The following is a 27,835-nucleotide window of genomic DNA, read 5'->3' as shown; positions in this document are numbered from 1 at the left end:
AAGGGCCACCGAAAAACTTTTGTAAAATATGGCGTCGCGTAGTACCGAATTACAAGAAATACGCCGTAAATTCCCGAATATAGTACGCACTTTTTACATTTTTCAAAATCCCAGAAGTGTCTCGCGGGCCGTCGCCAAAGTCGCGGTGCGTACTTTATTTGAGTTTTCCGCCGACAAATCCGTGGACGACCCAGGAATAATAGCGGAACACCGGCACGGGGAGCATGGAACATCGATCGTCTGTAGCATGTTTAGATAAGAATATTGACGAGTGGAAATAAAGTCAAACTTCAATAAATGAACATATTTCCTGTGACTATCGTCGATATTGACAACAAGTTGCGGTAAAAGAAGAAGTCAAGTCACCCACGGTAAGAAAATGTAGGTCTCTGGCATGCAATGACGCCCGGCGCTTTGTCATGCCGACAGGATCGTTCCCCAGCTAGCCGGCGCCGATCTCAGTGGAACCCCGGCAAAAATATAACCTCCCGTAAGTACACATACAATTGTAGGGTTTATGAGTAATATTTGAAATGGTCCGCAAGCCGTGAACGTTCTTGATCGTCGTAACGTAACATGTGATAACATAACAGTTATGCCTCGACTGACGGTCATCATTTCCAATACACTTCCGGCTTGAGTTCAACTCAGCAATCTTCAACAAAAATTATGCCCATGTCGTTTCAAAGGTTCGGAAATTGTTAACCATGTTTCACTTCGTATCACAAATATTTTTAAATCTTGATAAATGCCACAGGAAATCACTCTGTAGCGGGCTACACCAGCCAGTACGACGTGAAAATTCCAGCTAGATGTACTCCTACTCGACTGTTCGGCAAGCTACAATGATAGGGGCGGAGTTAACTTAAAATGTAGTCTTTGATGAAATCTTACCGCCCGGCCGGTGGGTGGGGTGTTTGGCGCGCCGACAGGCAAAGTACACCTACAGCTGAAGATCACAGAGAGGGCCGTGGCATGCGCAGCGCTGAGGACAGCTTTCCAGAACATGGACCCCGAGAAGGAAGTCTTTCTTTCCTCTGAACAGACTGTACTTATAAATTTTACGGAGTACAAATTAATACATGTGTTTATTCCTTTGATTTTGTGACAAAAATATCTATCACATACGAGAGATTACTTGAAACGCAGTCAAACTTGTCACTTTCTCCTGTTCGGAATCGCAAGTCCCATTGATCCCAGTAGTCTTCTGTTGTTGTGTTAATTGGTTTCGGTGTCAAATTTTAAATTCGGTAGCACCTCTACACCCAAATACTCCGCCCAGTTCTCCGCCTGTATGATTGTTGCTCTCCATGGGTCGATCGCGCGGGCGCTATTAAAGATGCGTTCGGTGCATTTCGTATTAAAAATATTAAAGCTACGTACTTGTGCATCAACATTCAACTACCCCTGTTACCGATAAAATCAATATTGAAATATTGTCTTTTTTTCACGAATCTTTATTGACCATTGCTTGCTTGATCACCAACACTCCAAATCTGGATCCAAATCTGTGCGTTTCGCCGCACTTGCCTTACCTTTCGATGCGGTGGTGACGTCTTGCAAGTCGGCTGCGGCCGGCGGTGAAAACAAGGCCGAACGTGAAACGTTTCGCGCTACGTTACCATACCATCACGTAGTACACGGCATAAATCTAGTGTTTTACAATTTTAAATTTGTTTGGAACGACGAACTGTCTTTAAGACACACATACTACATGTTCACTGTGGTACCGGCCGTGCGTAGAAGGGGTGTGTACTTAATTCGAGTTTTTCCATTTTACGTTTCAGACGGGAATATTTGTCTCCCACCAGCCCCAAACCGGGGGTGCGTACTTTAATCGGGATGCGTACTTCATTCGGGAATTTACGCAGGGAGAAAGAGACATGGACTTGAAAAATGGGGGGGAGGGCCACCGAAAATTTTTTTGGGCTGGGGGGAGGGCCATTGAAAAAAATTTTGAGCCGGGGGGAGGGCTATTGAAAAAAATTTTGAGCCGGGGGGAGGGCCATGGAAAAAATTTTTTACCGGACCATTTTGCACCAGCCCTCCCCCCCCCGGTAAATATCGTACAGTCCCTAACATACTGGTAACTACAAATACATACCCATGAGGAAGGCATACGCTGCCACAAAGAAGAAAGGAAACTGGAAGAGCAGTTCCACACAAATAATCCCCTGGAACCAAATGGGTGGGTCCGCCATCAGGGCATCCTTCGCACCGCGAGCATAGACCTCCTTAATCTCACTCAGCTACAGTAAACAACAACCAGGTTAGGAATAATCAGTGCACAAACGTGGGGCTATGTTTACCTTGGTAGAAGGCATAGGCAGCGACAAAGAAGAAGGGGAACTGCAGAGTCATTTCGCACCAGCAGAAGGACTTGAACCACATGGGGGGGTCGGCCATGAGCGCGTCTTTGGCACCGTGAGCATAGTTTGCCATCACATCTCTCAGCTGTAGTGTGGAGAGCAGCACACCAAAGGGTTAGTGGAAGCAGACAGCCATAGTGATGTATAGTGATGCATACCTAAACCCAATTTTAGGTTCAGGTCCGGACTTGTAAGTCTGTAATGTCATGCATATACAAAATTGCATGTTGGCAACCTTGCAATGTTGTCTGGGTGAAACTTTGGCCACATAACATGGAGGCCGGTACTTGACGATGCCCGATGGCAATGTTTTCTTCATTTTGCAGCAAAGATTTTGCAATCTACAGAAGGTTTCAGGTGGCTTGGAAAGAAAAGGGGTCTTTTATGGACTTGAACCTAAACATTCTTACAAGTCCGGATCCAAGTCCAATGAACCGGTATGCATCACTAGTGATGTAGATATTTAGTAACATGTTGTACTTCTGTAACAGCGAGTACATGTTTGTTTGTTTGTTTGTTTATTAAGGAATCTCCATTAGTGATAATATGTACATCACTACTCTTCCTGGAGTACATGTATATAGACGTCACTAACTGCCCTGCCCAATGGGTCCTGGACCTTTTGGCCTAATCGGATAGTGCGCTGGTTGTGAGCTGACACACCGCACGTTCGATCTCAGGGGTCAGAGTTAACATTTGAGTTACTCCTTTTTCTTGTGTTGCACTTTCATTCAGTATACTGTACACTTCACTTTTCAGTTGTTACTTCACTTTTGTTGAAAGGGTCTTAGGCATTGATCTCTTAGGCATTGAGTCTCTTAGGCATTGAGTCTAAAATCAAAGATTATTGATTGTAACATTGTAATATTGAGCAGTGATTATGAAATGGAAGACATATACAGACATTTTAAGAGATTACATGCATGAAAAGCTGGCTCTGTTACTTGTTATTAGAAGTGTTAGGCATATAATTAGTGACTTTGCTATTCAGTAATGTAATGTAATGTAATGAAGAATAGTACAGTATAGTATAGTGCAAATAGTAGTCAGCTTTGAGGGCCAATCGATCCAGACAGAAGCTTAATACTGTTAACCATATGTTAGCATAAAGATAATTGAGAATTTCCAATACAAAATTTTATGGCGGGTTCGCTTGGGTCAAAGTCCACGGTTGTAATCTGCTGTTAATGCACTTCGACACGTGTACGTACAGATGGCAACAGTATATATCTGATTCATTATTTCCAACAGTTAAGCAGTTTGCCGAATGTACACAGTCGACAGTGCTCTAGTTTAGTGGAAGAAGTGGAAGGTTATGATTACGATTGTAGTGCTGTCGTTTTGCAAATTATATTCTTTGCAGATGACTATTCAAAAGTTGAACAGCTGATTTTTGCCAACATAATTTACATCGACAAGAATATACGTGTAAAGTCTCCTAAAGACAAGACGTTAAGATGGTCTGCTTTTAGACTGTGGTTCAGCATACTTACGGCTTGAGGGTACAGCTCCTTTGGCAGCAGTGCCTGCGAGTCGAACAGGACAGTGATGGGAATATGTGAGGCGAAGTACAGGAAGAAAACCCACTCTAAAACACGCGCCATGTTGGGGCGATGTATGGTGTGACAACATCGACACGCAAACAGATAAAATGTGGAATAAAATTTGATAGTGGCCCTTATTGCAGTGTGGCATACATAAACATACAGTGGATAATAAATATCTATTTGTTTATAATCATGACACCAACAGAATTGTATCTAATGCTGTATGTTAGCGAGATACCCGATACCTGAGCACTTCCGGGTTACGTTGGTATGCGGTTGTAGGCGTGGTCGGCAGGTGATCTAGGGTGGGGTGAATGACCTGTGATGTCATCAGCACGCTGAATCCTGACTTGTTGCATGTAACTAATGTGTTCTAGGCTTCAGAAGCGGCTGAAAAGAGTAGAAATTTGCCAAATAGACAGATAACATGCCAGGAGAGTTGGTGCGCTACATTTGCGGCACATGTACTCGATAGCGGACCAACGCCCCTGGCATGTTATCTGTCTATTTGGCAAATTTCTACTCTTTCCAACCGCTTCGGAAGTCTGGTAGAGTCTAGTCGTAGCCGATGTGCACTGCCAGGCCAATATCAGTTGGCCGAGTGGTTAGTTTTAAGGATAAACTCTCACTCGCCTGAAGCCTTTCTTATCTTTGGTATCATAGTACTAGTAGTGTAACAGTTGGCTTTTTCCTAAAAGAATTATCCTCAGTATCATCATATTGTTTTTGTAAATGATATATTAAATGAGTTAGGTACTTTAATGACATTTAAAGAATTTTCTATAAAATATGGTAATATTTGTGATCATTTTAGATATATGCAGCTGATTTCGGCCATTCCGCAAGAATGGAAATCTATTTTATGTGGTAATGCGCCAGATTTTGTCTGTAAACCAATGCAGCGAAACAGCTTTTGGTTAAAACAGGTTAAAATTAATAAGGATGTGTACAATTTTTTACTTGTTACATCATAATTTGATTGATATTTCATATAATGTACAACTAAAGTGGCTGTGCCTCTTTGACACCCCTATTCCCTGGAAACAGGTTTATATATCTATAATACATTGTACTATCGATTCTTCCACTAGGTTTTTCCAATATAAAATTTTACATAAATTTCTACCTACAAACAAACTACTATATATTTGGAAATGTATAGAGACCCCTTTGTGCTCGTTCTGCCATGAAGAGGAAGAAACATACCTGCATGTCTTCTGGGAATGTCCAAACGTTATCTCTTTTTGGGACCAAATTAAAACTTGGTATCACTATAAAACAACTAAAGATTTATTCTTAAATGGATTCAATGTTATTTTTGGAAATTTACACTTTGGAACCCCCCCAATTGAAAATCTTATAACCCTACTTGCCAAAATATATATATTGAGATGTAGAAAAACTAGTTCTTTAAACTTTGATTCCTTTCTTCGTTATATTAAATTCTTTCAAACTGTAGAATATTCCATAGCATTAAAGAAAGGTAAACTGGAGAAGCACCGCGGGAAGTGGGGCTCTCTCTGCAGCTGACGTTACGTTTAATTGATATGTATTTGTCGTTTAAAAATTATCTGAATTGCTGAGAAAGGTGTCCAGTACAATAGTATTCAGTAGAAGTGAAGTGGAAAATATGTCCTTTTGACGGCATTTATTTCCGTGTTTGGGAAACATTTGATGCCTTCTTTAGTTAGCCCTAAATTCAACTGAATCTTAGCTAATATAGTGTTACAGTATTTATGTGCAATATCGAAATTAGTGACATTTGTTAAGTCTGTGAATTTGTGAGAAAAAGGTATGTGCATATTTTCTGTATCAGCCTTGTTAGTTGTATACCATTCTGAAATATATATAAAGGTATTAGACAATTTGTCAGGATAGTTAAGTTAAAGATTGTACAAACAGACAGAAATTGATGAATCTGATGTAACAATTTATTATCTATGTACATATGTATTCGATACTCAATAAAGAACAGAGATGCAAAAAAAAAAAAAAAAAGAATTATCCTCAGAAATGCGATTGCATAAGCAAACACTGATATGGCCAACTTCGCACGCACGCACATGGAAACTGCTCAGTATCTCAAGGCACGGCTTAGAGTAAAAATGGGGTCACCATGCAACATATATCCGGATTCCTTTTGGACTACCACGTTTTTCGGATCGCAAATAAAAGATAAATCAGTTCTCATGAACTATGTTATGAAAGCGGCCTGCGGCCCGATTCGAGCTTCACGTGAATAAACAAAGGTTCAAACAAGTACAACGAAAGCAATTTTCCTCAAAGAAAGGTGAGTTGCTGCCCAAGTTGTCATAATTTCAATTATTCATAAGCAGCGCAAAGCTTGGCGTTTGCTTCCAACAAAACGAACGTATCCTCTTTACAATTCTATATGCGAACGAAGCCCGCTAAACAAATAATCCATACATACTGCATAGTATGTAGTAACTTCGCTCTCGGAAAAGAAGAAAAGAGGATGTCACGAACAGGGTTCGTCAGCCGTCTGTCATGTTACCTGGGTGACAGATGTCATACAGACGGCACACAGTAGACATCTCAGACATTTAGCACCAGCATTTTTCATGACTCGCAACGGCAGCGACCAAGACCCCGATATCCTATCATATAGAAAAGATGGAGGAAAGGCTAGGCATCAGCTTTCGGCGTGTTGAACGGACTGTGTAGGCTTGAGGATCGGAACTTTAAAGAGTTTTCCTGAAAATACCTCATCGCCAGAAAATACCTCATCATGGATGACTGGGACGAGTTTGACGACTTTATTCCGGCCGCACCATCGTCCCAAAACGTCACTAAAAGTAACAAGCAGGAAAACGTCAGTTCAAGACCGACTTCTTCATCTTCGAGACCAACATCGTCTTCAAGCAGTACTGCGAAGGGGAAAAGGCGGACGGATGGAGGTACCGACAACCGACCGAAGTCGTCTCCCAAGGAGAAGGACTCCAGTGAGGACTGGGCTGACGATGAAACCTCCTGGAACGGCAAAACGACGGCAAAATCTCCCTCGCCCCGACCCAGCTCTTCCTCTACCAAGAGTAAAAGTGCAGGCAACAGGCCAAAGACTTCAGCAGAGGTGAAAGATCCCAGTGCGGATTGGGGAGATGACGAGGCCGACGTTAGGCCCAGGAGCAGCGGGAACAGCGCGCCCGAACGGACGGCGAAGTCCCCGAAACCCTCTCCGGCAAAAGCGCAGGAAAACGGCTGGCTGGACGACACCCTGTCCCAGTCCACGGTGGACATTCTTAAGGAAGCGGACATGTGGCTCGCTGACGACCCACCGCCGCCGTCGAGATCGGGCTCAGCCGCGGACAAGAAGGGACCGGGAGGGAGTGGTGGATCGTCTGTGGCCGGATCTAGGGCTGAGCTGAAATCACGACAGAGCAGCAGGGCAGGTGAGTGGCGTTAACGTCATGCACATTTTGTAGAAGTTGGGATCATTTTGTGCAAGTTAAACATAAACTTTGGTACCCATCCTCGATCCTAGTATCTGACCTACTCTAGGTCCACTCGGCTTCTCTAGGTTCGTTACTCGTCAGTGAGGCGATATTTTGTAGCAATTGGGATCATTTTGTGCAAGTTAAACATTAAAATTGTCACATACTTCGATGCCGAGCCTGAAACCAAACCTACTCTATAGCTCCAGTCGATTTCTCTGGGCTCTAAACTCACTGAGGTGATCGCTTAGAAGCGAACTGGGGCTAGAATAGGGCGGAACACACACATTTTGATTTTAATACCGTAATCCCCGGCTACAGGGTCCCGCCCATCGTCTCGGTCCCGTAGCCGGACCAGCCTGCGGCCAGACTCCGCCCGATCTCGGGCCCTCTCCCCCCGGCCCAACCGCATCGCTCCCGCCGAAGTCCACGTCGTCGACGAACGCCCCGACCTCGCCCGGAGGTCGCCCTCCTCGAGTCCCCGGGACGCCCAACCGTACCGCCCAGGTAGCCAGGACGGCCGGTCATCCTCGCGTTCTAGTCGGAGGCCAAGCGACGCTACAGCAACCTCAAACCCCGGCAAGAAAGGACTGATGGAGAGGGTTGTAGACACCCTGGGGTAAGTGGCAACAAATTCGTTGTGATTTGCAAAGGGGATGATTTACTTTGAGACATATTTGTCTCGACTTCTAGTCTTTGATCGTTACAACGCGGCTATTTTTGTATATAACTGTCTATAGTGTGACTTGAAATCAATCGCTTTCGGTTATGAAATTAGAAATTATCATGAGAAAGGATATTTGTGGAACATACGCGCACATATTTGACCTGTCCTTGGTGCTGAAATGCGATTACATGCTAGTATACATGTTTCATAAGTCATTACGGTCATGATTTTTGACGAAGTAATGATATTTTAGGAAAGATATCTATGGAACTCATGTACTCATTTTGGACCTGTTCTTGGTGCTGAACATGTAATGAAATATTAGAATAGATGTTTAAGGGATTAAACTGTAAAATTCCTTCTCCGTAGCGGGAAGACCTCTGTGCTGTCCATGCGCGCGGCGGCGCCTGGAGAGAGCGTGTCCAACCCGCGCACGCCGAGCAAAAACAGCGGTAGGAGACCCAGTACCGGGATGTCTGGGATGTCGGCGGTCTCATCCAGCAGTGGCTGCTCCAGCGCTTCTCAGCGGTCAGAACAGGCAGAGGTCAGAACTAATGCCAAGCTGTACTATTCAAGCAGATGATGGAGTGGGAGAGATTGTGACCTTTCTATTATATGCCCCGTTTTTCTACCGCTACCCCAACTAACGACAAACGGGGCATATACTAGTAATAGGAATGTCACAATCCTCCCCAGCAACCTCTGCTTTGAGAGTAACCCAGCATAAAAGTATACCGCACTCTAGAAAAAGTTATGAGTTATATTTCTCAACACATGTATTAGGATACCTGAGCACCTGACATTCTGGGAGTGTGACGTAATCGGTTGGTTTAAGACACACCTAGATATCAGGTTACATCTACCTTAAGCCACGTTTGTCACGACATGTCTAGTCCCCTTTGTCAGGTGTTACCCTAAAGAAAGAAATTGGAGAGAAGACGTAAGAATGCAGCCCTACAGCACATTATAACTTCAGCCTTAGAAAGGGTCAATTCAAAAGGTTTTGCCATGTCATGATAGTACATTGTGTCTTTTCATTGGTGACGTCTGCCGGATATCTCCAGTTCAATTAAAAAGCCGTTCATTGGCATAGCTATTTGAACACGCTCTAACTGGATAGAAACCCTTTAAGATTTGATCAAATGTATAACTTATAAGAACTAAAATTATATGATGTTGGCATCCGCAAGGTTACACTTTTCGTCTAGTACACGCCGTGGACATAGCATTTGAGACATGTGGTCAATGACTGAAACAGGCTCTTTACGTAACACCACAATCGGGGCTGATCAGTGGCTCACAGCTACCTAGCTAATCACGGACAAATATCTAACATTCTTGTACCCGTAGGTTCACTTTGAGGCGCCCCTGGAGAAGCGGTTTGAGTGCCCGGTGTGTCGGCAGGTTCTGCGGTTTCCGGTAGAGTTCCAGGAGTGCGGACATCACGTCTGCTCGCAATGCATCCCGGAACTGGTCAGGTGAGCCAGGATCACACGCAAAACTAGCAAAACTAGAAAGAAATGCAGACTAGAAAGGTAATATTTGTTCTGAAAATGCATAATGCAACCACTATCGCAGAGTGGAACTCGCTGTCACCAAGTACAGCATGGGCATTGTCATTAGCTAGTTTTAAACAATGTCTAGAGTTAGATGTTCAAGGGTTAGGTGTAACAAGTCGATCGGTGTAATGTAGCCAGCTGCCGGCGCGCCGCGAGCCTGCGAAGCTGGTGTGTTACGCCGAAGGGCGGTTATACCGGCTATACCGATACAGATACAGATACAGTTTACCGTCACATGGGTATATGGTCTAGATAGCTCAAATAACTACTGCTCTGCCTCTGTTTATTCTTACTCAAACAACTCGATCACATTCATATACATGTTGACCAGCCCCCTCAAATCTGTCCTGGGGTATTTATTTACTCACGAGTGTTTCTCCTCTCTCGCACGCTTCTAGGACATCCGGTGCCTGTCCTATCGACAACAAAACCATTTCCAGGGACCAGGTAAGAAATCCTCCTGTATTTACCAAATGTAAATACATTAGGTACGGCAGGTAAATACACTAGAGCTTGAACGATGCAAATAATTGAGACCACGATCTTAATTAAATAATATCTAGTTGCGTCTATGCCACCTTTGATGGCTTTTTCAGAACCAAGGACGGACCAAAAATTGTGTCTCACTTAAAGATTGTTCTCACTTAGAGAAAGCACATTGTCATTTGTTTGTGTGTGTGCCCATAATGTGTATACTACTGCTATTAGTTACTCTAAAACTGCTCTTTGCAGGCTTACCCCAACAAGAGCCTACAGCTTGAGATCGCGGCGCTGGCGGTGCGCTGTCCGCATGCAGTTCGCGGTTGTACCTGGAGGGGGCGCTACGACGAACATCAGGTAAAGTTAAGCCTTGTGTACAGCTACGATCTTCACTGTCCTGAAATGGTACTTGGTTGTCTAATTATCCTGAAGTGGCCAATAAGTCTCACACATCTGTCAAATTCTATTACTTTTTCATACATGTATCTCAAAGGAGGGATAGAATACCAGATGTCCCAACCAAGAAGAGAGCATTACGAGCTTTAAATAATTTATGCATGACTCAATTCAATATATTTTGGGCAACGTCACTGCTTTGTTTTCTTGGACGGCGTAGGGACATGTTTTGCAAAATAAATTGTGCTGCTATGCATGATCTCGTGCATTATTGATGAGTAGTCCATTGTGATGATGGGCAATTAGCGACCTTGCGCAGAGAAATTTCAAAAGAACGACGCAACAGGCAGATATTTGTACGACAGTCGCGATGTGCAATGTTCATGGAGGTCTGCTGTCGAGAAACATGGACTTTTCTTGATCGACTAGAAGCGTTGGCTGCTGACTGACAAACTCCTTCCAAACCTTTCATCAACTGTTTGGAGAACAGTTCTTGTGATAAACACAGACAGAACAGTGCGTTGTTGGCTCCAGAAGAAGAAGAAGGTTGTTGAGCTAGCATGGCGGACGTAGCAGTCCCTCTCTTACCGGGAGAGGTACAACCGGTGGCCGACAAAACTCTGCCGGCCTCTGGATCGGTAGACCGGCCGGATTCGGGGAAAGGGAGCAGCACGCATGGGAGTCAGGGTTCCATCGGGTCAGCCTCGAAAAAGGGCGACAGAATACCGGATAAAAAGGGCGGGGAGGAGAGTGGCGGGGACGCTAACAGCGGCGGCGAGAAGGGAAAGGAAAACAAGGAGCCGAGATCGGGAAAGGCTAAGGATAAAACTAAGGGCGCTGACGTAAGTTTAACGCTTGCAAATACTACCTTAAACCTCCAGGGACGTTTCTAACGGGGTATCTTATACAAGAAGTTGTTTCGTCGTTATTTTCAACTTAAGGTATGCTGTAGATCTTTCAATTGAGGGGAAAATGGCGTGCGCGCCGTGGTATTTTATCTACAGGTGATTAATCTCGTACCAGGACCACAAAGTTGCGGGTTCGATTCCCAGCTCAGCCGTATCTGTTTCTTAGTGCAACTTGCAGGCTGTTGGTGGGCATTACAGTCTCCAAGAGGGAACATTAAGCAAGTGACCCAGTGTTCAATAAGAGACAAACCTCGAGCATTGTTAAAGACTACGCTTGTCGATATAGCACGCGTAAGTCAGGATTGTGATAGCGCAGGCCGTATTTTATCAAATATAAGGACGGAAATGGTGTATGTGTTATGCTATCTTGTGGTTTACCGAATGTGGAAATTCAGATCGGGATAGATACATGACAAATGTCTTCCTTTCATAGCGTTTTAGTTCCCAAAACAAGATGTTGTTATGGCCACGCCATGTTATGTGCAACTGCTTCTACCTACTTTTTAAAACCAATTGTAATAATCGAATACATAATTCAGGGGTGCATCAGCATTTCCTGCTTTTGTACGATTTTGTTTGATTGAATAAATTGAAATTGAAATTAAAAATCCGTAAAAGTGACCCAAACATCAGTCGAAAACAGATCAAATGGTTTAAAAACAGGTACGTTTAGGGAGGAACGTTTAGGGGCAACGACCCAGGCTGGACAAACACCCCGTCATGTATCCTTGAGGCGAGGGTGTGCGTGACCATTTTAAGTCGTTACAGAGGCTTTAATGAAGTTCCGACGTTATGTGCGGCGATGATTATTACACATCATTTGGTTCTGTCAGGCTTTGTCAATCTCACGCGAAGCACCCGGATGTAATAGCCTGGAATCCAGACTGTTGCAAGGACCTACACAGACCATCTCTAGGGCCAACAAACCCCATGAGACTTCAATGCATCTTTTGCACCGACTCCTCCGTGCTTTCTTGTGCAAAATCTTAGCCTGGATGTCAGACCCTGGCGGCGCGACACCATACTCCCGGTCGGTCGGGGAAGCTAGCCTCTACCAGGCTTCATAAGCGACTGGAAATAGTAGAATTCGAACAAATACTAGTAGGCAAATGTACTCCTGTAGAGGACCTACTCTCCCGGCATGTTATCTGTCTATTCCGACAATTTCTACTCTTTCCAGTCGCTTCTTGAAGCCTGTAGAAGGCTTCGGGAAATTAATTCGAAATTAATCTCTTCGGTGGGAAATCTATGCTAGCAACCGTTTGTAACTTCCTGTTGTTATTTCCAGAGCCATGACGAGTCGTGTGACCACGCCACGGAGCCCTGTCCGAACGGGTGCGGGGCGGAGGTACAGAAGCGCTTCCTGCAGTCCCACGTCAGTAACGACTGCCCCAAGCGGGGGACAGCCTGCGACTTCTGCGGGCAGAACGTGCAGCAGGAGGACGAGATAGAACACCTCAAGGTCAGTTTTTTTTACAGGAGGACGAGATAGAACATCTCAAGGTCACTGTTATTCTAGCGTTTATTGTTTATTTCAGGCTCATGCTGACAAACACACGTAAACACAAACACATCTAAAAATATCACAAGAAGCAGTAGGAGGACGAGATAGAACACCTCAAGGTCATTGTTTCTCTAGCGTTTATTGTTTATTTCAGGCTTTCATATTGACAAACACACGTATACACAAACACATCTAAAAATATCACAAGAAGCAGTAGGAGGACGAGATAGAACACCTCAAGGTCACAGTTTCTCGAGCGTTTATTTTTTATTTCAGGCTCGAGATGGCTCATATTGACAAACACACGTATACACAAAACATCTAAAAATATCACAAGAAGCAGCAGGACGAGATAGAACACCTCAAGGTCAGAGTTTCTCTAGGAACATTATCATGGGACATTAATTAGCCCCACCGTGGGTTAAAAAACAGTAAAATTCAGCCAAATAGGAGTAATCATTAGCCAGGGAAGTTTGGTCACTGAAGAGTTCTGAGTGTGACGAGGGGATGACTATTATTGCATTACTACAATTAAAAATCTAACTCTACCGATCGCCCCTTCCTAGGTGTGTCCCAAGTTCCCCATGTCCTGTCCGAATGGCTGTGACGCCAAGGAGCTGCCGAGAGAGGAGGTGAGGAGAATGTCGAACTAGTATTAGTGGTTGTCTAATGTTAAATAGCAAATCCACTGCTATGTTGAACAAGCATAGAAAAAGGGATACTAATAGTAGTACCATTGATGAAAAATTGTGGAGTTAAACTTACTGTTTCGTACCGTTATCATGAGAGGAATTTTGTGGACTGTCTGACTGTCCCCACAGCTACTAGCTACGGAACTGAGTGAGTGAGTGAGTGAGTGAGTGAGTAGTGAGTGAGTGAGTGAGTGAGTGAGTGAGTGAGTGAGTGAGTGAGTGAGTGAGTGAGTGAGTGAGTGAGTGTGAGTGAGCGAGTGAGTGAGTGAGTGGCTGAGTGAGTGAGTGAGTGAGTGATCCTAATATGACCTTCCCGACGCGTTATCTCGCATTAATACGTGTGTTTCACCCTCTCGTTCCTCCAGCTCGTGTACCACTCGGCCAGGGAGTGCCCCAAAGCGGTCATCGACTGCCCTTTCGCCGGTGTTGGCTGCGCATTCGAGGTACGTACCCTCAACCCCTTATCTCACTGATAGTACATGTGTTGTAAATAATACTTACTTATTTGATTTAATTTGTTGGAATTGTAACAGTACAATACGCGTGGAACACAGGCAGCTGTTGCTGGTGTTGTGTGCCGCACATAATTCGAGCTCCCGCTCGAACCAATCAAGAAAGTCTCTCCCCCAAAGAATTTGCCAAACATGATCCTTTGTAGCTCATTGGTTTGTATCACTTTGTCTGAATAGGTAACTCTGGGCCTTCCCCTACCTCTTTTTCCTTGAGCAGTAAGCACCCAGAGAACAAATAAGACGTTAGACTCAAAATAAGACGAGGATGTTGGGAACGTGCGCCTCTTCGTATCACACTCGAGGCATCAGCACCAAGGACAGATCCATGGATTTAGTAATAAAATTAACAAAAACTAGCATAATTACCTTCGCATATGGTCTGCTCTGTTAATTCTTACTCAACCACATTCACATATATGGTGACAGGAGGCTAAATCCTTACTACTATCAATTTGTAACACCAGTTACCATGGTGAGAGACAGTCTGGTTCAGATCATTGACCAGGTGGAGAAGAAGAGGAAACTGAGCAAAAACAATGTTTTCCTTCGGTAAACATAAAAATGAGATGAAGTGCATTAATTACCTACCACTAGGCGAAGAGGGAGCACATGCCGGTGCACCAAGAAGCACGTTTCACCGATCACCTGGAGCTGACGGTGGGCATGGTCATGGCGAACGACCGCCGACTCGCCAGCCAGCACGGGATGCTCGTAGATAGCTCACTCACACTCGAGGCTATGCAGGTAACAACTGTGGTCTTGTTGTGGTCAAATGGTGACTTACGGTTTCCTCACTGGCTAAGTTGGCATTTTGACTCTTCATTGTTTTCCCATTAATCTATTACAAAAGGACTATAATTGTGCTGAATATCGATAGCAAAAGAATCTATCATAGCCAATTGTTTTGAAGTTTGCTTCTCTGTTATATGCATGAGTTATACAACGATTGTAACGTCACTTCGGGAGTGGACAACTGTACTCCTGGCATGTTTTCTGTCTATTTGACCAATTTCTACTCTTTCCAGCTGCCTTTGAAGCCTGTTAGAGTTTAACGCTACTTTAATACCCATGCCTGTTTCTTCCTTGTTTTTTCCCAGGGTAACGTCGGGAGCATGGACAAAGTGAACGGCTGCCAGCTCCTGTGGAAGATCACCAGCTATAACGAGAAGTTTGCCGACGCCAAGGCGGGCAGGAGGGTGTCGTTATACAGCCCCATGTTCCTCACCAGCAGATACGGATACAAGATGGCGATTTCCATCTGCCCCAACGGAGACGGGCAAGGTGGGTAGGACCCGGGCAGGGAATTCTCAACCAGTGATTGAGGTGTTCAAAAACTAGTTTGGAGTAAAACTCGCTGCCACCAAGTAGAGTTGGGGCATCATCCCCAGACAGCTTTAAACAATGCTAGATGTGGATGTTCAAGGGTTAGGTGTAACAAGTCGTTCGGTGTAATAAAGCCAGCTACGGCCGCCTAAATTATCATTGCTGTCATTGCTGTCACTCTCTTCACTCACTCACTCACTCACTCACTCACTCACTCACTCACTCACTCACTCATTCATTCACTTCATCCACAGGAAAAGGGAAGTACATGTCGATGTTCATGTGCATCATCAGAGGAGAGTTTGACGCGCTGCTCCCCTGGCCGTTCGCCCAGAAGGTGACAATCACCGTGATCGACCAGTGTCAGGACCCGGCCGCCAGGAAGAACATCCTGTACGTCATGAAGCCCAACACCTGCAAGGTACGGAGAAGGAATAACAGAACAACAGAACAGAACGATCCGGATCGAACACATCGAACCGCGAGGTGTTCGATCGAACCCCAAGGTGTTCGAAATAGAACATGTTGGGGTTCGATGTGTTCGATCCGGATCTATCTATAGCTATTTCAGTTCTTAACGCATTTTACGACGAATATGATAGACAAGCCTTAATGTAATTCCTTTTTCTTGATACACTTGTAAAAACTTGTACCTCTGGTGACAAAGGTTCAGTTGACTAATTGGTCTCTCTTTTCCACTGCAATACTGATTCATAACCAGTATACAGTGGTAAGGCAAGATGATATTGTGCAAATACCGCGTGTGGCTTTCTTTACAAGCTTCGTTTACGAAAAGTGTGATCTTTTCGACTTGTCGTTTCGCCTCTTTGCTGTGTTGTCAGTGAGTGCTAAATTAGAGTCAAATGAGTTAATGTTACGAAGAATATCGTAAATCAGCCTTAGTGTAATTTGTTACTAACTTGTTAATAACAGTGTAAAAACTTTTATTGACAAATTGCATCGCCGGGAAGGAAGAGCTGCTTGCATATTTGAAGCACGCTTTGCAACAGCGTATGTTCTAGTTTTTGAAATTGAATAGGCCTTAATTTTGGTTTCTCCTTTTTCTCAGGACAACATCCAGTTCCTGGGCCGGCCCACGCACGAGAGGAACCCGAGTTTCGGCACACAGATGTTCTGTCCGCTCTCCCAGCTGCACCGGGGGGACTACATCAGGGACAACACCATGTTCATCAGTGTCCAGGTCGACAACACCAACATGCCCTCTATTCCGTAGGAACGGTCGGTGGGGAGGGGGGCATGTGGGTAATCTCCAAGAGAACCTACGGTGGCAAGGCAGTATCCATTGGCCAGAGGAATGTCCAAGACAGTATCCATTAGCCAGAGAATTGTCAAAGGCAGCACTAGTATCCATTGGCCAGGGGAGAGTGCAAGACAGTATCCATTGGCCAGAGAAATGTCCAAGTCAGCACTAGTATCCATTGGCCAGGGGAGTGTCCATTACCACCCGCAGCCTTCGTAGCTAATGGACACTCCTCTGTCCAATGGATACTGTCCTACCATCGTAGGATCTGCTTGGAGATTAGCATGTTGGCAGTTACGCTGTGCGCTAAAAAAATGTTTACGCGTTTTGACCCGATCAAAGAAGTTAGAAAAGTAATCCCTTTTCTTCTTGATCGCAGTATTAAATTTTATCTGAATTGATACAATTTCGTATGTACATACCTCAAAATTGTTGTTGTTTATTCGAATTGTGCGTTAACATTCCTTTGTTACACAAATAGCATCTCCTAGAGCTACATGTACTCGTGTTGTGATGACGGCTCTTTACAGTATCTTTATTATAAGCACTTTATGTCAATGTGTATATATACATTTAAGTTGGTGATACAATACAGAGTTTATTACAGAATTGCATTTTAAAGAAAAAATTATATATGTATTTACGACATAAGAAATTAGTATTCTAGAATGTTTGGATGGCAAAAATATCTACAACACTTACTGCTTATTTTGTGCGCTTTAGAATTAAGTAGGAGCACAATATTGGGTAGGAGTCCATTTACCAAAATGAATGAAACGCAGTTTGAAAAGGACGTTGATATGTGTTCACCACACCCTTTCATTAATAATTCAAAGTGTGGTTTCATTGCCCGGCGACAGCCCAGACCTGCTGTGTGGACGAGTAACTCCTTTGTAAAGCAAGTCTTTCAATTATGCTGAGAGGCAGATCATTTTCGTGTGGCTGGTTCCTTACAGGGTTTAATGTTGCATACGTTAGTGCACGTATCATATCACATAACAATAAATTATACATCAATATGTAAGAAAAGAGCGCAACACTATGTGCAGGCAGTCATTGTCAATATTGTGTTATAGTAATTTACGCGTGCATTATATGTATAGAGTAAAATATATGTACTAGTATTACAGAAAACTCTACAAGTAGTTCACGTGTTTTGATCACGCGATTACCCGTTTTGAGGGTGAGGGTCACTGCAGTCTTTTGGTTTCGACTTGCGTTTGATGTACAAGAAAATATCTCTTGTCGAATCAAATTTGTGCGATTGGATAAAATAATACAGAATACCTTTTCATTATCATCCCGCTAAGCTTAAGTAGATGACTTATCGGCATGACAGTTTCAGCATCATGTAAATAATCTCGTTTGTCTGTTTGGATAGAAAGATCTATATTGCATTTATGTGCAGATGCTATAAATTATTCTGGCTCAACGAAATAAAAGTCTTTGAAACATCAATTTTGTGCGTAACATTAATAGCAGTTTTGTGCGCAAATGATGCACGGTTTCTTCTACCAATTACTTATACAAGACTGGTCTAATCAATCCTTAACTTCTCAGTTATATTACAGCAGCTGCTTTCACAATAGCTACCAGCTAACTGGGCGATTTGAGAATGTTGCATCGCCCCTTGCGAAGTCGCGGAACGGTGTGCCAACCTGCATGTAACCAGCCTGTTCTTCCTCTTCCCAACCGGGTATGCTCACGTCATCCGATGACGCAAGAGACTCCGTGCTGACGTCGACAAAAATGCGGTCCTGTGGGGTTGTTGAAGAGTCCTCTATTCCTCGCACACGTGTTCTGCTGACGTCGACAGGACTGACGTACAGGTACCCGGAAGAAGCCTTCCCCCTCATGCCGTCATGCTGACCCACGATGCTCTGAGAAGACGAAGGATCGGCGTAGGAGGAGCGGACGCTGCACGCTCTGGTGTAGACGCTGTTTAGAGACACACTGCCAGCTTCGCTGGGGTCTGTTTTAGGGAGCGGGATCTTAAACATGGGCAGCGTCACGCTGCAAGCCTTCTCGTAAGACCCAGAGCCACGCCGGAGTAGAATCTTGCCAGCCGCGTTCGTGTTTGTAGACCGACGTCCCTCTCTGACAGTCTTCTTAACCGTGCACGCGCGGGCGTAGATGGGCTCCTGCGCATCTGTACATGGGTAGGAGGGCCTCGGGTGGTAGCTGGCAGCGCTGGAGCCGGGGTCTAAGACGACGTCGCATACGTCATCGTAGGCGTCGTCGTTCGGGACGGCGTATATGTGGTAGTCGCCGGCGGAGCGCCGCAGACTGACGGCGTCAACACCCGGGCCGAACAGCGACAGGCTGTTCCACGTGTTCTCAGCAAGCGTCTGTTGGAAACATGGTTTAACAGAGCATAAGTGGCAGTTAAGATGCATGTGTGTATTTTTGGCAAGAAAATGGTCGGGAGATAACTTGAAATGGCGTCCATAACGCTTGATATAAACTTATAATGAAGTAAAACAAACGTTGCTGTTACAAATTAAAAGTGTACCAAAATCAGTATATTTAAACATGGCCTACATAGACACATCAGTAAGGACATAAGAGGGCGATCGTCATACAGTCACTAACTGAGGGCACTTGCAATTGGATAGTCGTAGTATGAAAATTTGGTACCGACAACGCTATCTTAGATCCTCGTCGGCGGTTGGTTACGTCACAGCGTTTGCTTGAAAAATCCTACGACATAAAAATCGTACAACGACCTTCGATGGAATGTGACCACGCCGTAAGTGCCGCAACGTACGTACTGACCTGGAAGGGGTTGAGATACTGTCGCCTGATCTGCCTCCTCTTGTTCCTGATCTTGACGTAGCAGCCGAGCGCGAGCAGCCCGACCAGAGGGACGGGTATGACGGTGAGGTACAGCGGGCTGAGTCCCGAGGCTCCGGTACGGAACCGCGCGCACTCGTCCGGCCCGGGCAGGGTGTGGGAGGAGATACAGACCACATAACACGTGCTGGCCTGGAGACGCAGCAGCTGGTGTCTCCTGCAGAGAGATGGATGAGGGAAAAGGTATAAACACAGTGATAAAGCAAATTACAAAGTGACAAAGACAGCAGTATCGGACTAGCCTCTACCAAGCTTCAGAGAGGCGACTGCAAAGAGTAGAAATGGGTACGCTAAAAGTTTGCGGACGTATTACTCTCCAAGCAGAGGTGTAGGCTTCGGCTTACTGATATTTTTGGCGTGTTTTGGGCGTTTTAATCGGTCTTTGTTTTTTGTACTGGTATCTTTTTTTTACGCCAGCCACGGGTGACAAATCGTAACTGTCTGGCCAATTTGATACTGTCTTTGCAGCCACCGAAAGATCTGCTTGGAGATTACGACCAGATTCCTGTAGACTTTTGATAACGCTGCACACACAAGTGGAACTCGGAGTACTGTGATTACATTTAAGCAGGTATACATGTACGTAGAAGTCCCAACCGTACCTGAATCCCGGCTTGATGAGAACGCTCCTCTGCTCCTTGTCCATCCAGATCCTCCCGGTCTCCCCCTCCTGCCTCTCGTGGTAGAACAGCCTCAGGAACGAGCCCCGCAGGTGAGGCGGCGTCACCCACCTTACCGTCGCCGCGGAGCTGGACACGCCACTCACCGTCAGTTCGATCACCCCCTCTCGTTCCGAACGTGTTGGTACGGTCGGCCCATATATGGGCGTGTCCGCGGTGATGTTGCTATGGACACGCGCGGAATCCTTCGTATCGTTTGGCGGATGTGTAGAGAACATCGGTTGAGGTGATGATTTGGGATGTACGTTGACTGCGTCAGTGGTTACACTTATTGTAAAGTTCGGGTCCCAGAAAGGTGTTTCCCGTTCGACGTTGTCGAGAACAGTGACGTTCACGTAACCCTGCAGCGTAAGTGCGTGACGTGACGCGCAGATGTAGATACCGGCGTCGCCAGCCCGAATGTTCTTCATGACGAGGTTTCCTTGCTCGTCTGTGCAGAACGACTGACCGGGAACATTTATCCGACCTGCTCTTGCGTGGAACCATTCTGCCAAACCCCCGTCCTCGTTTGTTGGTGAAGCACACTTCAGCACCAAACCTTTCCCCACGCGGACCATGATATGGTTGTTGAGACCTGGGGTCACTTCATATGGCGGCATTTTACCGTGACAGCTGCCCTCCTAAAGAGACAGAAAACACTTAAAATCTTGGCTAAAAAAATAAAAGATAAACCTGTCTGCAAACTTTTAGACTAGTAGTATCATCATCATCTTCTTCTTCTCTTTGATACCCAACACCATTTTTATGATGACTGTCTGGCAAGTCTCGTCGCCGCGCCGCGTGCCTGCGAAGCTGGTGTGTTACGCCGAAGGACGGTTATACCGGTTATACTGATACAGATATTTCAAATAGTACAAAATAGTTGAAAAGTTATTTTGTTATCACTGCTCACTAACAGAAACTTGCTCTATTTGCATTTTTTTTTAGTTTAATCAGAAAAAGTCCAGAGGAAGGAACTACTAATAATACTCACGCAGAAGTTCCCGCCATGGACACACTGGTCCTGTAGGCGCGCAGGTGTGACGCAAGATGGCGGATCGAACATCCAAGGGATATCCCCACTCCCCGCGCACTGGCTGATGGGCTCGGGACCAACGCTTCCGTTTTCCTCTGTAAAAAGTTGCCATAGCAAATGAAAATTATTATATAAAAACTATATGTGACTGATGAACCTATTCAACGATATTAATAAAAACACAGGTGAAAATCTATTTTTTTCGTCTATTTCTGCAGTGAAAACCGTGAGAGACATAGCCTGGGTGCCATTCTCCGTATTACTAGTATTCGTGGTAGCTAGCGACATTAGGGAGCGGGCGAATACTACGGAGGATGGCACCCAGGCTATGAGAGACAATGTTGAGAGGCAAAATGGCTATTCAACAATATGACTTTTCACTCAACAAATGAATTTTCGTGATCATGTATCAATGATTGCGAGAGAGCGGACAACTTACTACACTGTATCCATTACAAGCTATGTAATGGATGAGAGTGAGTGAGTGAGTGAGTGAGTGAGTGAGTCAGTGAGTGAGTGGGTGAGTGAATGAGTGAGTGAGTGAGTGAGTGAGTGAGTGAGTGAGTGAGTGAGTGAGTGAGCGAGTGAGTGAGTGGGTGAGTGAGTGAGTGAGTGAGTGAATGAGTGAGTGAGTGAGTGATGAGTGGGTGAGTGAGTGAGTGAGTGAGTGAGTGAGTGAGTGAGTGAGTGAGTGAGTGAGACTAAGGACAACTTACCGTCATCTCTTACGTAGGATGACTCACACGTTGCGTCAGGGTGGTAGCGCAGAAGTAGCCAGTCCTGTAACACTGTCAGCCGACAGTCACAGTGCCAGGGATTGCCTGAATGACGGGGGTGGGGAATTAGCCAATACTCATTCTTTCCTAGACCTATCGCAGAGTGGAACTCGCTGTCACTAAGTACAGTAGGGGCATTATCATTGGATAGCATTAAACTATGTTTAGAGTTAGATGTTCAAAGGTTAGGTGTAACAAGTCATTCGGTGTATTCTAGCCAGCTGCCGCTGCGCCGCGTGCCTGCAAAGCTGGTCTGTTACGCCGAAGGACGGTTGGTTGTACCGGCTATACAGATACAAATGTATAGCACAATACGATTGTTCTGTGTTTTTGTGTCCTATACATGTAAGTCAAAAAGCGTGTCTTTTTCTTTGCCGACAACAATCAAACTTCAAGTCAAAATTTTCAAAGCCTGGCAAAATAGGTGGTTGGAGAATAAGGTTAAGAAGTTAAGAAAAAATGAATAATCTTTCCAACAAATAATCGTTTGTGCGGAAGAAAATGTCAGTTGAATGCCCACCTTTTAATGCCACCATCATGACATGCTTGAAGAATAGGTGTCCTGGGACAGAGGTGAGGTTGTTATATGCCAAGTTCAGGACGTGAAGGCTCGTTCCCAGTGCAGTCTCAGTCGGGAGTGACGTCAGCTGGTTAAACGTCAGCAAGAGTGACGTCAGATTGGAAAGGGACACGTTCCATGGAAAAGTCTGCAGTCTGGGGGTGAAGGACAGGAATCAGTATGAGCTAAATTAAAAACTGTATTTACAAGGTATTTATTGGTTTGGCTGTTCAACCCTCACAGCCAGTGCAGCCCAACTAGCCAGTGGCTATTACAAAGGGCTTGTCCTGCTGACAAGGCATGGCAGAACACTACGGTAACATGTAAAGTTGGCCAATCTACGACAGTAGACTGTCTTTGTGATTTCATGTTGTATAATTCTTAATTTCTTTACGAGAACGTACCGGCGTAGCAATTTTGAAAGCAGGAAAAGTACCTCTACTAACTCTAGGCATGAAATATGTTTTCAACATGATAGCTGTGCTAAATATTCAACTATTATAAAAGTGCCCGGCAGAGAGGGCAATGCCTTCAGGAGCGATCACGTAATACGTGCGGTACAAAATTAGTCTGGGTTGACACCGCGTCACATGATGGCCGGTAACCTGAATAAATAGTCATAACTCACAACAAATGTAGAAATTGTCTCGCTTTCTTCCTGTATTAATAAATACATGCAGAAACAGGGCTGTGTGTACGATGACATTCATTTACCCCGTAAACATATCCAGATTTCCAGTCATTCCATTCGTGCTCGGTAGACTCCAAAGCGGGTAAAGTTGGTAACGTTTATAAACGTTATCAACCGAAATTAATATGTTGGCATATTGTCATACCACCGACAAACTGTTTTGAAATATGTATATAATTATCTAACCTCTTCTGTTGTGAAAATATTGGCGGATGAAGTGCCTATATCTACAGTAATAAATCCTTATCAAAAGTTGCTTGTATTTTAAGCCCCACGCAAGAACAGTTGGCACGAGCTTCTGTCATCAAATCTATTTTGTGATACCAAGTCTACACTGAATCTGTTATCCTATAATACATGTAGGTCGACTCACCTGTTGTGACTCAGATCTAAGCTGGTGAGTCTGTCCATGAAGAGAAGTGAGTTTTCCTCCACCAGTGAGATCTGGTTGTTCGACAGGATCAGAATCTCTACCCACGGCGAGAAGGAGAGATAGCCAGAGACTGTCGTCAGTTTGTTCCCGTCGAAATTCAGACAAGGAGACTTTCCGGCCACGACGTCATTCAGATCTGAAAAATTCAGGAACATTTGATGTAAGAGAGACCATTAAAATAAGTCCGAAAAGCTTAGGATTCTATTAAAAAGAGGGACCTTAAACAAATCACGCCTATAATTATTATGAATAGATGTAGAAAACAAAATGTACTGAGAACACTTCACACGATGTTACCGAAATGCGCCACCTTTAGTAGTTGGCCTTACGCAACGTGCCATGACGCCTTTGCACCAGGCCAGATTCAGAAAATGGCGCTGGAAAAAGTGAGCCGATTTTCTGCACGTTTCAGCAGAAATATATTACCCACTGACTTATCGAAGATTGTGAAAATAAAGTCCTACCTGTTAAACCTCTATCACAGAATATTTCGCAGCTGTAGTTCCCGTTTCCGAGCGCAAAAGGCGGCAGCACTACTGCATGCCACAGTATAACGAACACAGCGAAGAGCCGAGCCGCCGCCATGACCTCCAAAACTTTCACACAAAAAACTGATATTCTGACGCTTGGGCTGTGGAGTTGAATTTCTACGACTTAGATAACCCGGAGGAACAGATACACCGCAGAAGAAAGCGTGTTTAGAGTCTAGACACAAGAGGCGTTTTCGAATCAAATCAGAACTGCTGGCGTAACAACCTGCTGCCTCCGTCTATATAGTAATGTTTTAATGCATGAAGAGTTGTCGTATCCACCCACGTAACTTATTTTGCATTAGTCATTTGTTTCCTGGTAGTACTCTAGGTCACTTCGGATGCAAAGATTAAAATGCACAAATTAGACTGGAGCCGACGTGATGGTATGATTTTTTTACACGTTGTTTCACACTGTGTTCCTAGCCTTGGTGCTGAATTCCCAATTATTCTGACTGCAAAGAAACTAACATTTCTACCTGTACTATTCACGAAATGACTTCCGGACGCCCTGTTTTCACTACTCTGGGAGCCAGACTGATGATCGGACTGCTAGCCAGTTTCCCTCTATGGCCCAGAGCGGTAACACCCGTCTATCTAAATCGCTGCTACTGGGGTGTTGGGCCTGAGGGTAGTTGGCTGGCTTTCAACTCAAGTTGCTCAAGTTTCCAATGAATAAATAATTGTGGAGGAGTATAAACACAATGTTTTTGTAAAAAAAAATTAAGCTGTTCATAGTGACAATACCACCGACAGTCACACAGTTGCTAAGATAATAATCTTTGTCACATTCTTCATCAACACCTATCCTGTGGGCAACCTGATATCATACACAAACCCGACGAGAATTCTGCCCATATTGGTTGGTGACTTTAAGCTGGTGCTGTTATAATTGGTCTGCATGCTTGATGCACAGCTGATCATATTCTTGCTCTGTAGTAACCCCTATGGCCTTGTGCTTTTTCTGTGGATTTTAATAACAATTCTAGAGCTGTTTTAGAAAAGGGTTCAAACGTTTTGATGGGTTAGATAGTGCCCAAAACTACCAGGGTAGTCTAGTTGCATGTACTGGTGGAGGTTAATGCAGTTTTGGTGAAATACATAATACTTAACAGCATGGAAATGGAATTCACATTTTTGTCTTTCCATGCTGGTAGTCTTTCTTATATATTATGGTAAAGTAAGGATACAAAATGTTCTACAATGAATAGTACATATTCAAACAGTAGGTCGATGTCATATATGTTGTATTATGATATCCAAAACACACAGCTTACAAGGTACAAACTCTAGAAAGTTATCATCATCACACTAAAAACATAGTCAGTGTTCTGTCACTATGAATAACTATACATCATGTACATGTATATACAAAATGATCATCTCTTATTAGATTCATGATACAAATACTGATGTTCTTATGCCAAGCCATGGCTCTTTTTGTTCTTTCTGTAACACTCTAAGCTACAGAGAGGAACACCAGTCTTAGAACAGGAATATCTCTTCTTGTTGGTACAGCCGGGAACTCCGCATTTCTGCTGAGGTTTGGGAGGTGGGGTCGCGACCTGTGGGGTCAAAGGGCAGGTCACACCCGGTGGGAAAGATAGTGTCACTCTATCATGGCTGTTGATGTAAGTCACAATGGGGATATGTCCCTTACTGCGGAGAGTTTTAGCCTTCTGTTGCTTTTGTTTCGTTGCCTCTCGCTTCAGTAGTCTCTCTACCGTCTTTTTCTTGCTTTCTTCATTCTTCTTGGCAGCCTGCATTCTCCGCTTCTGGGCTCGTTGCCTCCTTTTCTGAATCATTTCTTCTGTTTCTTCCTTTGGTTTGTACCCAGAGGGAAGTTCCAGTAGATGTTGGGTGGCTTCAGGGGTCCCATATCTCAAGGCTCTGAAGGGATAAAAAAAAATTACACACTGATCAGTTCCTTGGTACTCAGTCCAACTGATGTTTCTAAAGCCAAATATGTACATGCAATAATTATTGATACAAACTTGTATTCATGTATTTGATACTGATTCACTTCTGTATGAAAGTCTATGTTTGGGAAGCATTCATAAGGAAGCTTGTTCCATGGTGATGTAGTTCTAGGAAAGAGCTTTCAGCATGGAACTTTCTCCTGAGAGATGGAGTATGGAGGAAGAAAGGGTGATTTGCTTCTGTAGTAGTGTCAAAACATGTCCTGGCGGCGAAGTGGGGGAACAACACAAGCGACTGAAGTTCCGGTGAGCATTTGCCATGGAAATAGCAAGAGAGAAAGCTATACCTTTGTCTGGCTGTGAGCAGGGCGGGGTCCCTCATCTTCTTCAGCTCCCCATTGTCGTCAAGTTCTCCCTTCTCCAGAGCCTCCAGCCACTCCTCCTCCTCCTTCTCATCTGCCTCCTTCTGAGTGATGCTGGGCTGGGCCTCATCAGGGGGCTGGGTACTGTCTTCATCTGTCAATCAATCAATCAATCTGTCAGTCCATCCATCCATCCGTCTGTCAATACAATACAATACCATACAATATTGGTAGACATTTTTTTTCACCTGAAGATAGACTGATGCACTGTGTGGGAAGCAAATCTTGAGAAGAGAACACTGCAACAGACCTGAGACATTGTCATTCTTGAAGCACATTAGTAGTAAAAGTTAAGTCTACCTTCCCACTGCTTGGAGGCCTCTCCCTCACTGCTGTCCTCGGGTGTCGCAATCTTGGGGATGTTCTTGGTGCCAAGAGTCATACCACCTGGAAGTAAAAATGTATGGATGTATTGTAACAACAACAACAACAAAATATCCATTCCTCTGGACAAACTGTTGATGATCGTTCTGAATTATTCCATTTTCGTAAAATCTACTAAACATACGCATTGTCAGGCTCATTCCTGAAAAATATATATTTTTTTATCCCTTCTGAAGATATGCCCCAAATCTTGAAGAAAAACAGCATATCTAACCTATCTTGATTTTGAGCTTGAGTTGCGGCTGTCCTGTGGAGTCACTCGTGCATGTCTCAGACGACAGTTCGGCTGTGTACTCCTTCTTCCTGTGCTTCTTATGTTTCTTCTTGTGTTTCTTCCTGTGGCCGCCCTCATCAACTGGGGACTCTGCTAAAATATGTTCCAAGAAACACATATTATAGAAACTTTGCTGAGGCAACAATAAGTACTGCAAATTTCGTAAGGTCAGCTTTCTTAGTGTAGCCCCTTCTAATCTCCAAGCAAATCCTACGCAGTAGGCAAGACAGTATCCATTGGCCACCTAATATACTGTCTTGCCACCTTAGGATCTGCTTGGAGATTAGCCCCCCTCCCATCGTCCAAAGTTACATAGCTGAGGTCTTGTAAACCTTTACACTATTCTCCACTAGTTAAGGAATATATGAAACGTTTCTTGGTACCTCTTTTGACTTCCTCTTCGGCAGCGGCGTCCTTTCGTTTCCCCATCTGGAAAATTAAACGTTTTATCGATCAAAATCAAAGTCTATATCTTCTGTTTCTTTCTTGGCTTCCTCTGCTTTTGATCGGGTTATACCATAATTGTCGGGGGAGATGTTAAATGGAGACAGTGATAGATACCAACAAAACTTCGCGTAATCGAAAAAAATAGCCCTCACAACTAATAAAATGATCTATAGATAGTTCTA

The 27,835-nt window shown here is 44.3% G+C and overlaps 3 protein-coding genes and 1 pseudogene across 4 annotated transcripts in view; 1 reads left to right on the top strand and 3 right to left on the bottom strand.

The window, feature by feature from the left end:
- LOC109461877 (transmembrane protein 97-like) overlaps window positions 1-3,999 on the bottom strand; it is a 5,146-nt gene extending 1,147 nt beyond the window's left edge. The window contains exons 1-2 of one of the 2 annotated variants that reach the window (XM_019758452.1): window positions 3,863-3,999; window positions 2,105-2,249 (exon numbers count right to left, since the gene is read on the bottom strand). In XM_019758452.1, the coding sequence (XP_019614011.1) occupies window positions 2,105-2,249; window positions 3,863-3,973 (256 nt within the window). In that variant the 5' untranslated portion in view covers window positions 3,974-3,999. Of the gene's footprint in view, window positions 1-2,104; window positions 2,250-2,309; window positions 2,455-3,862 lie in introns of both variants that reach the window. The other variant, XM_019758382.1, reaches the window with a different exon arrangement.
- A 2,655-nt stretch (window positions 4,000-6,654) lies between these two features.
- Window positions 6,655-16,678, top strand: LOC109468226 (TNF receptor-associated factor 6-like). Its single transcript, XM_019766831.1, has 13 exons — window positions 6,655-7,326; window positions 7,690-7,987; window positions 8,405-8,579; window positions 9,386-9,513; window positions 9,993-10,041; window positions 10,327-10,431; window positions 12,667-12,840; window positions 13,449-13,514; window positions 13,940-14,017; window positions 14,681-14,830; window positions 15,184-15,367; window positions 15,664-15,830; window positions 16,479-16,678. The coding sequence occupies exons 1-13, from the start codon at window positions 6,666-6,668 to the stop codon at window positions 16,641-16,643; spliced, it is 2,400 nt and encodes a 799-aa protein (XP_019622390.1). The 5' UTR covers window positions 6,655-6,665; the 3' UTR covers window positions 16,644-16,678.
- A 1,772-nt stretch (window positions 16,679-18,450) lies between these two features.
- LOC109467374 lies at window positions 18,451-24,262 on the bottom strand (annotated as a pseudogene).
- A 1,118-nt stretch (window positions 24,263-25,380) lies between these two features.
- On the bottom strand, window positions 25,381-27,717 carry LOC109477019 (INO80 complex subunit B-like). Its single transcript, XM_019778073.1, has 5 exons — window positions 27,590-27,717; window positions 27,147-27,299; window positions 26,849-26,935; window positions 26,474-26,642; window positions 25,381-26,097 (listed from the first exon to the last, which is right to left on the bottom strand). The coding sequence occupies exons 1-5, from the start codon at window positions 27,633-27,635 to the stop codon at window positions 25,626-25,628; spliced, it is 927 nt and encodes a 308-aa protein (XP_019633632.1). The 5' UTR covers window positions 27,636-27,717; the 3' UTR covers window positions 25,381-25,625.
- Window positions 27,718-27,835: the final 118 nt, after the last annotated feature.

This window comes from Branchiostoma belcheri, unplaced genomic scaffold (genome assembly GCF_001625305.1).
Source record: "Branchiostoma belcheri isolate BF01 breed outbred unplaced genomic scaffold, Haploidv18h27 scaffold1, whole genome shotgun sequence".
NCBI lineage: Eukaryota > Metazoa > Chordata > Leptocardii > Amphioxiformes > Branchiostomatidae > Branchiostoma > Branchiostoma belcheri.
The sequence above is the reverse complement of the archived record's forward strand: the minus strand, read 5'-3'. Positions and strand labels throughout refer to the sequence as shown.

Excerpts from the sequence above, each read along its gene's own strand:
- LOC109468226 (XM_019766831.1), top strand. The coding sequence starts at position 6,666 with ATGGATGACTGGGACGAGTTTGACGACTTTATTCCGGCCGCACCATCG. Across the intron at positions 7,988-8,404 it reads AGGGTTGTAGACACCCTGGG|CGGGAAGACCTCTGTGCTGT; the intron begins GTAAGTGGCAAC and ends CCTTCTCCGTAG. Across the intron at positions 12,841-13,448 it reads ACGAGATAGAACACCTCAAG|GTGTGTCCCAAGTTCCCCAT; the intron begins GTCAGTTTTTTT and ends GCCCCTTCCTAG.
- LOC109477019 (XM_019778073.1), bottom strand. The coding sequence starts at position 27,635 with ATGGGGAAACGAAAGGACGCCGCTGCCGAAGAGGAAGTCAAAAGAG. Across the intron at positions 26,936-27,146 it reads CAAGCTCAAAATCAAGATAG|GTGGTATGACTCTTGGCACC; the intron begins GTTAGATATGCT and ends TTTTACTTCCAG. Across the intron at positions 26,643-26,848 it reads GGCCTCCAAGCAGTGGGAAG|ATGAAGACAGTACCCAGCCC; the intron begins GTAGACTTAACT and ends ATTGATTGACAG.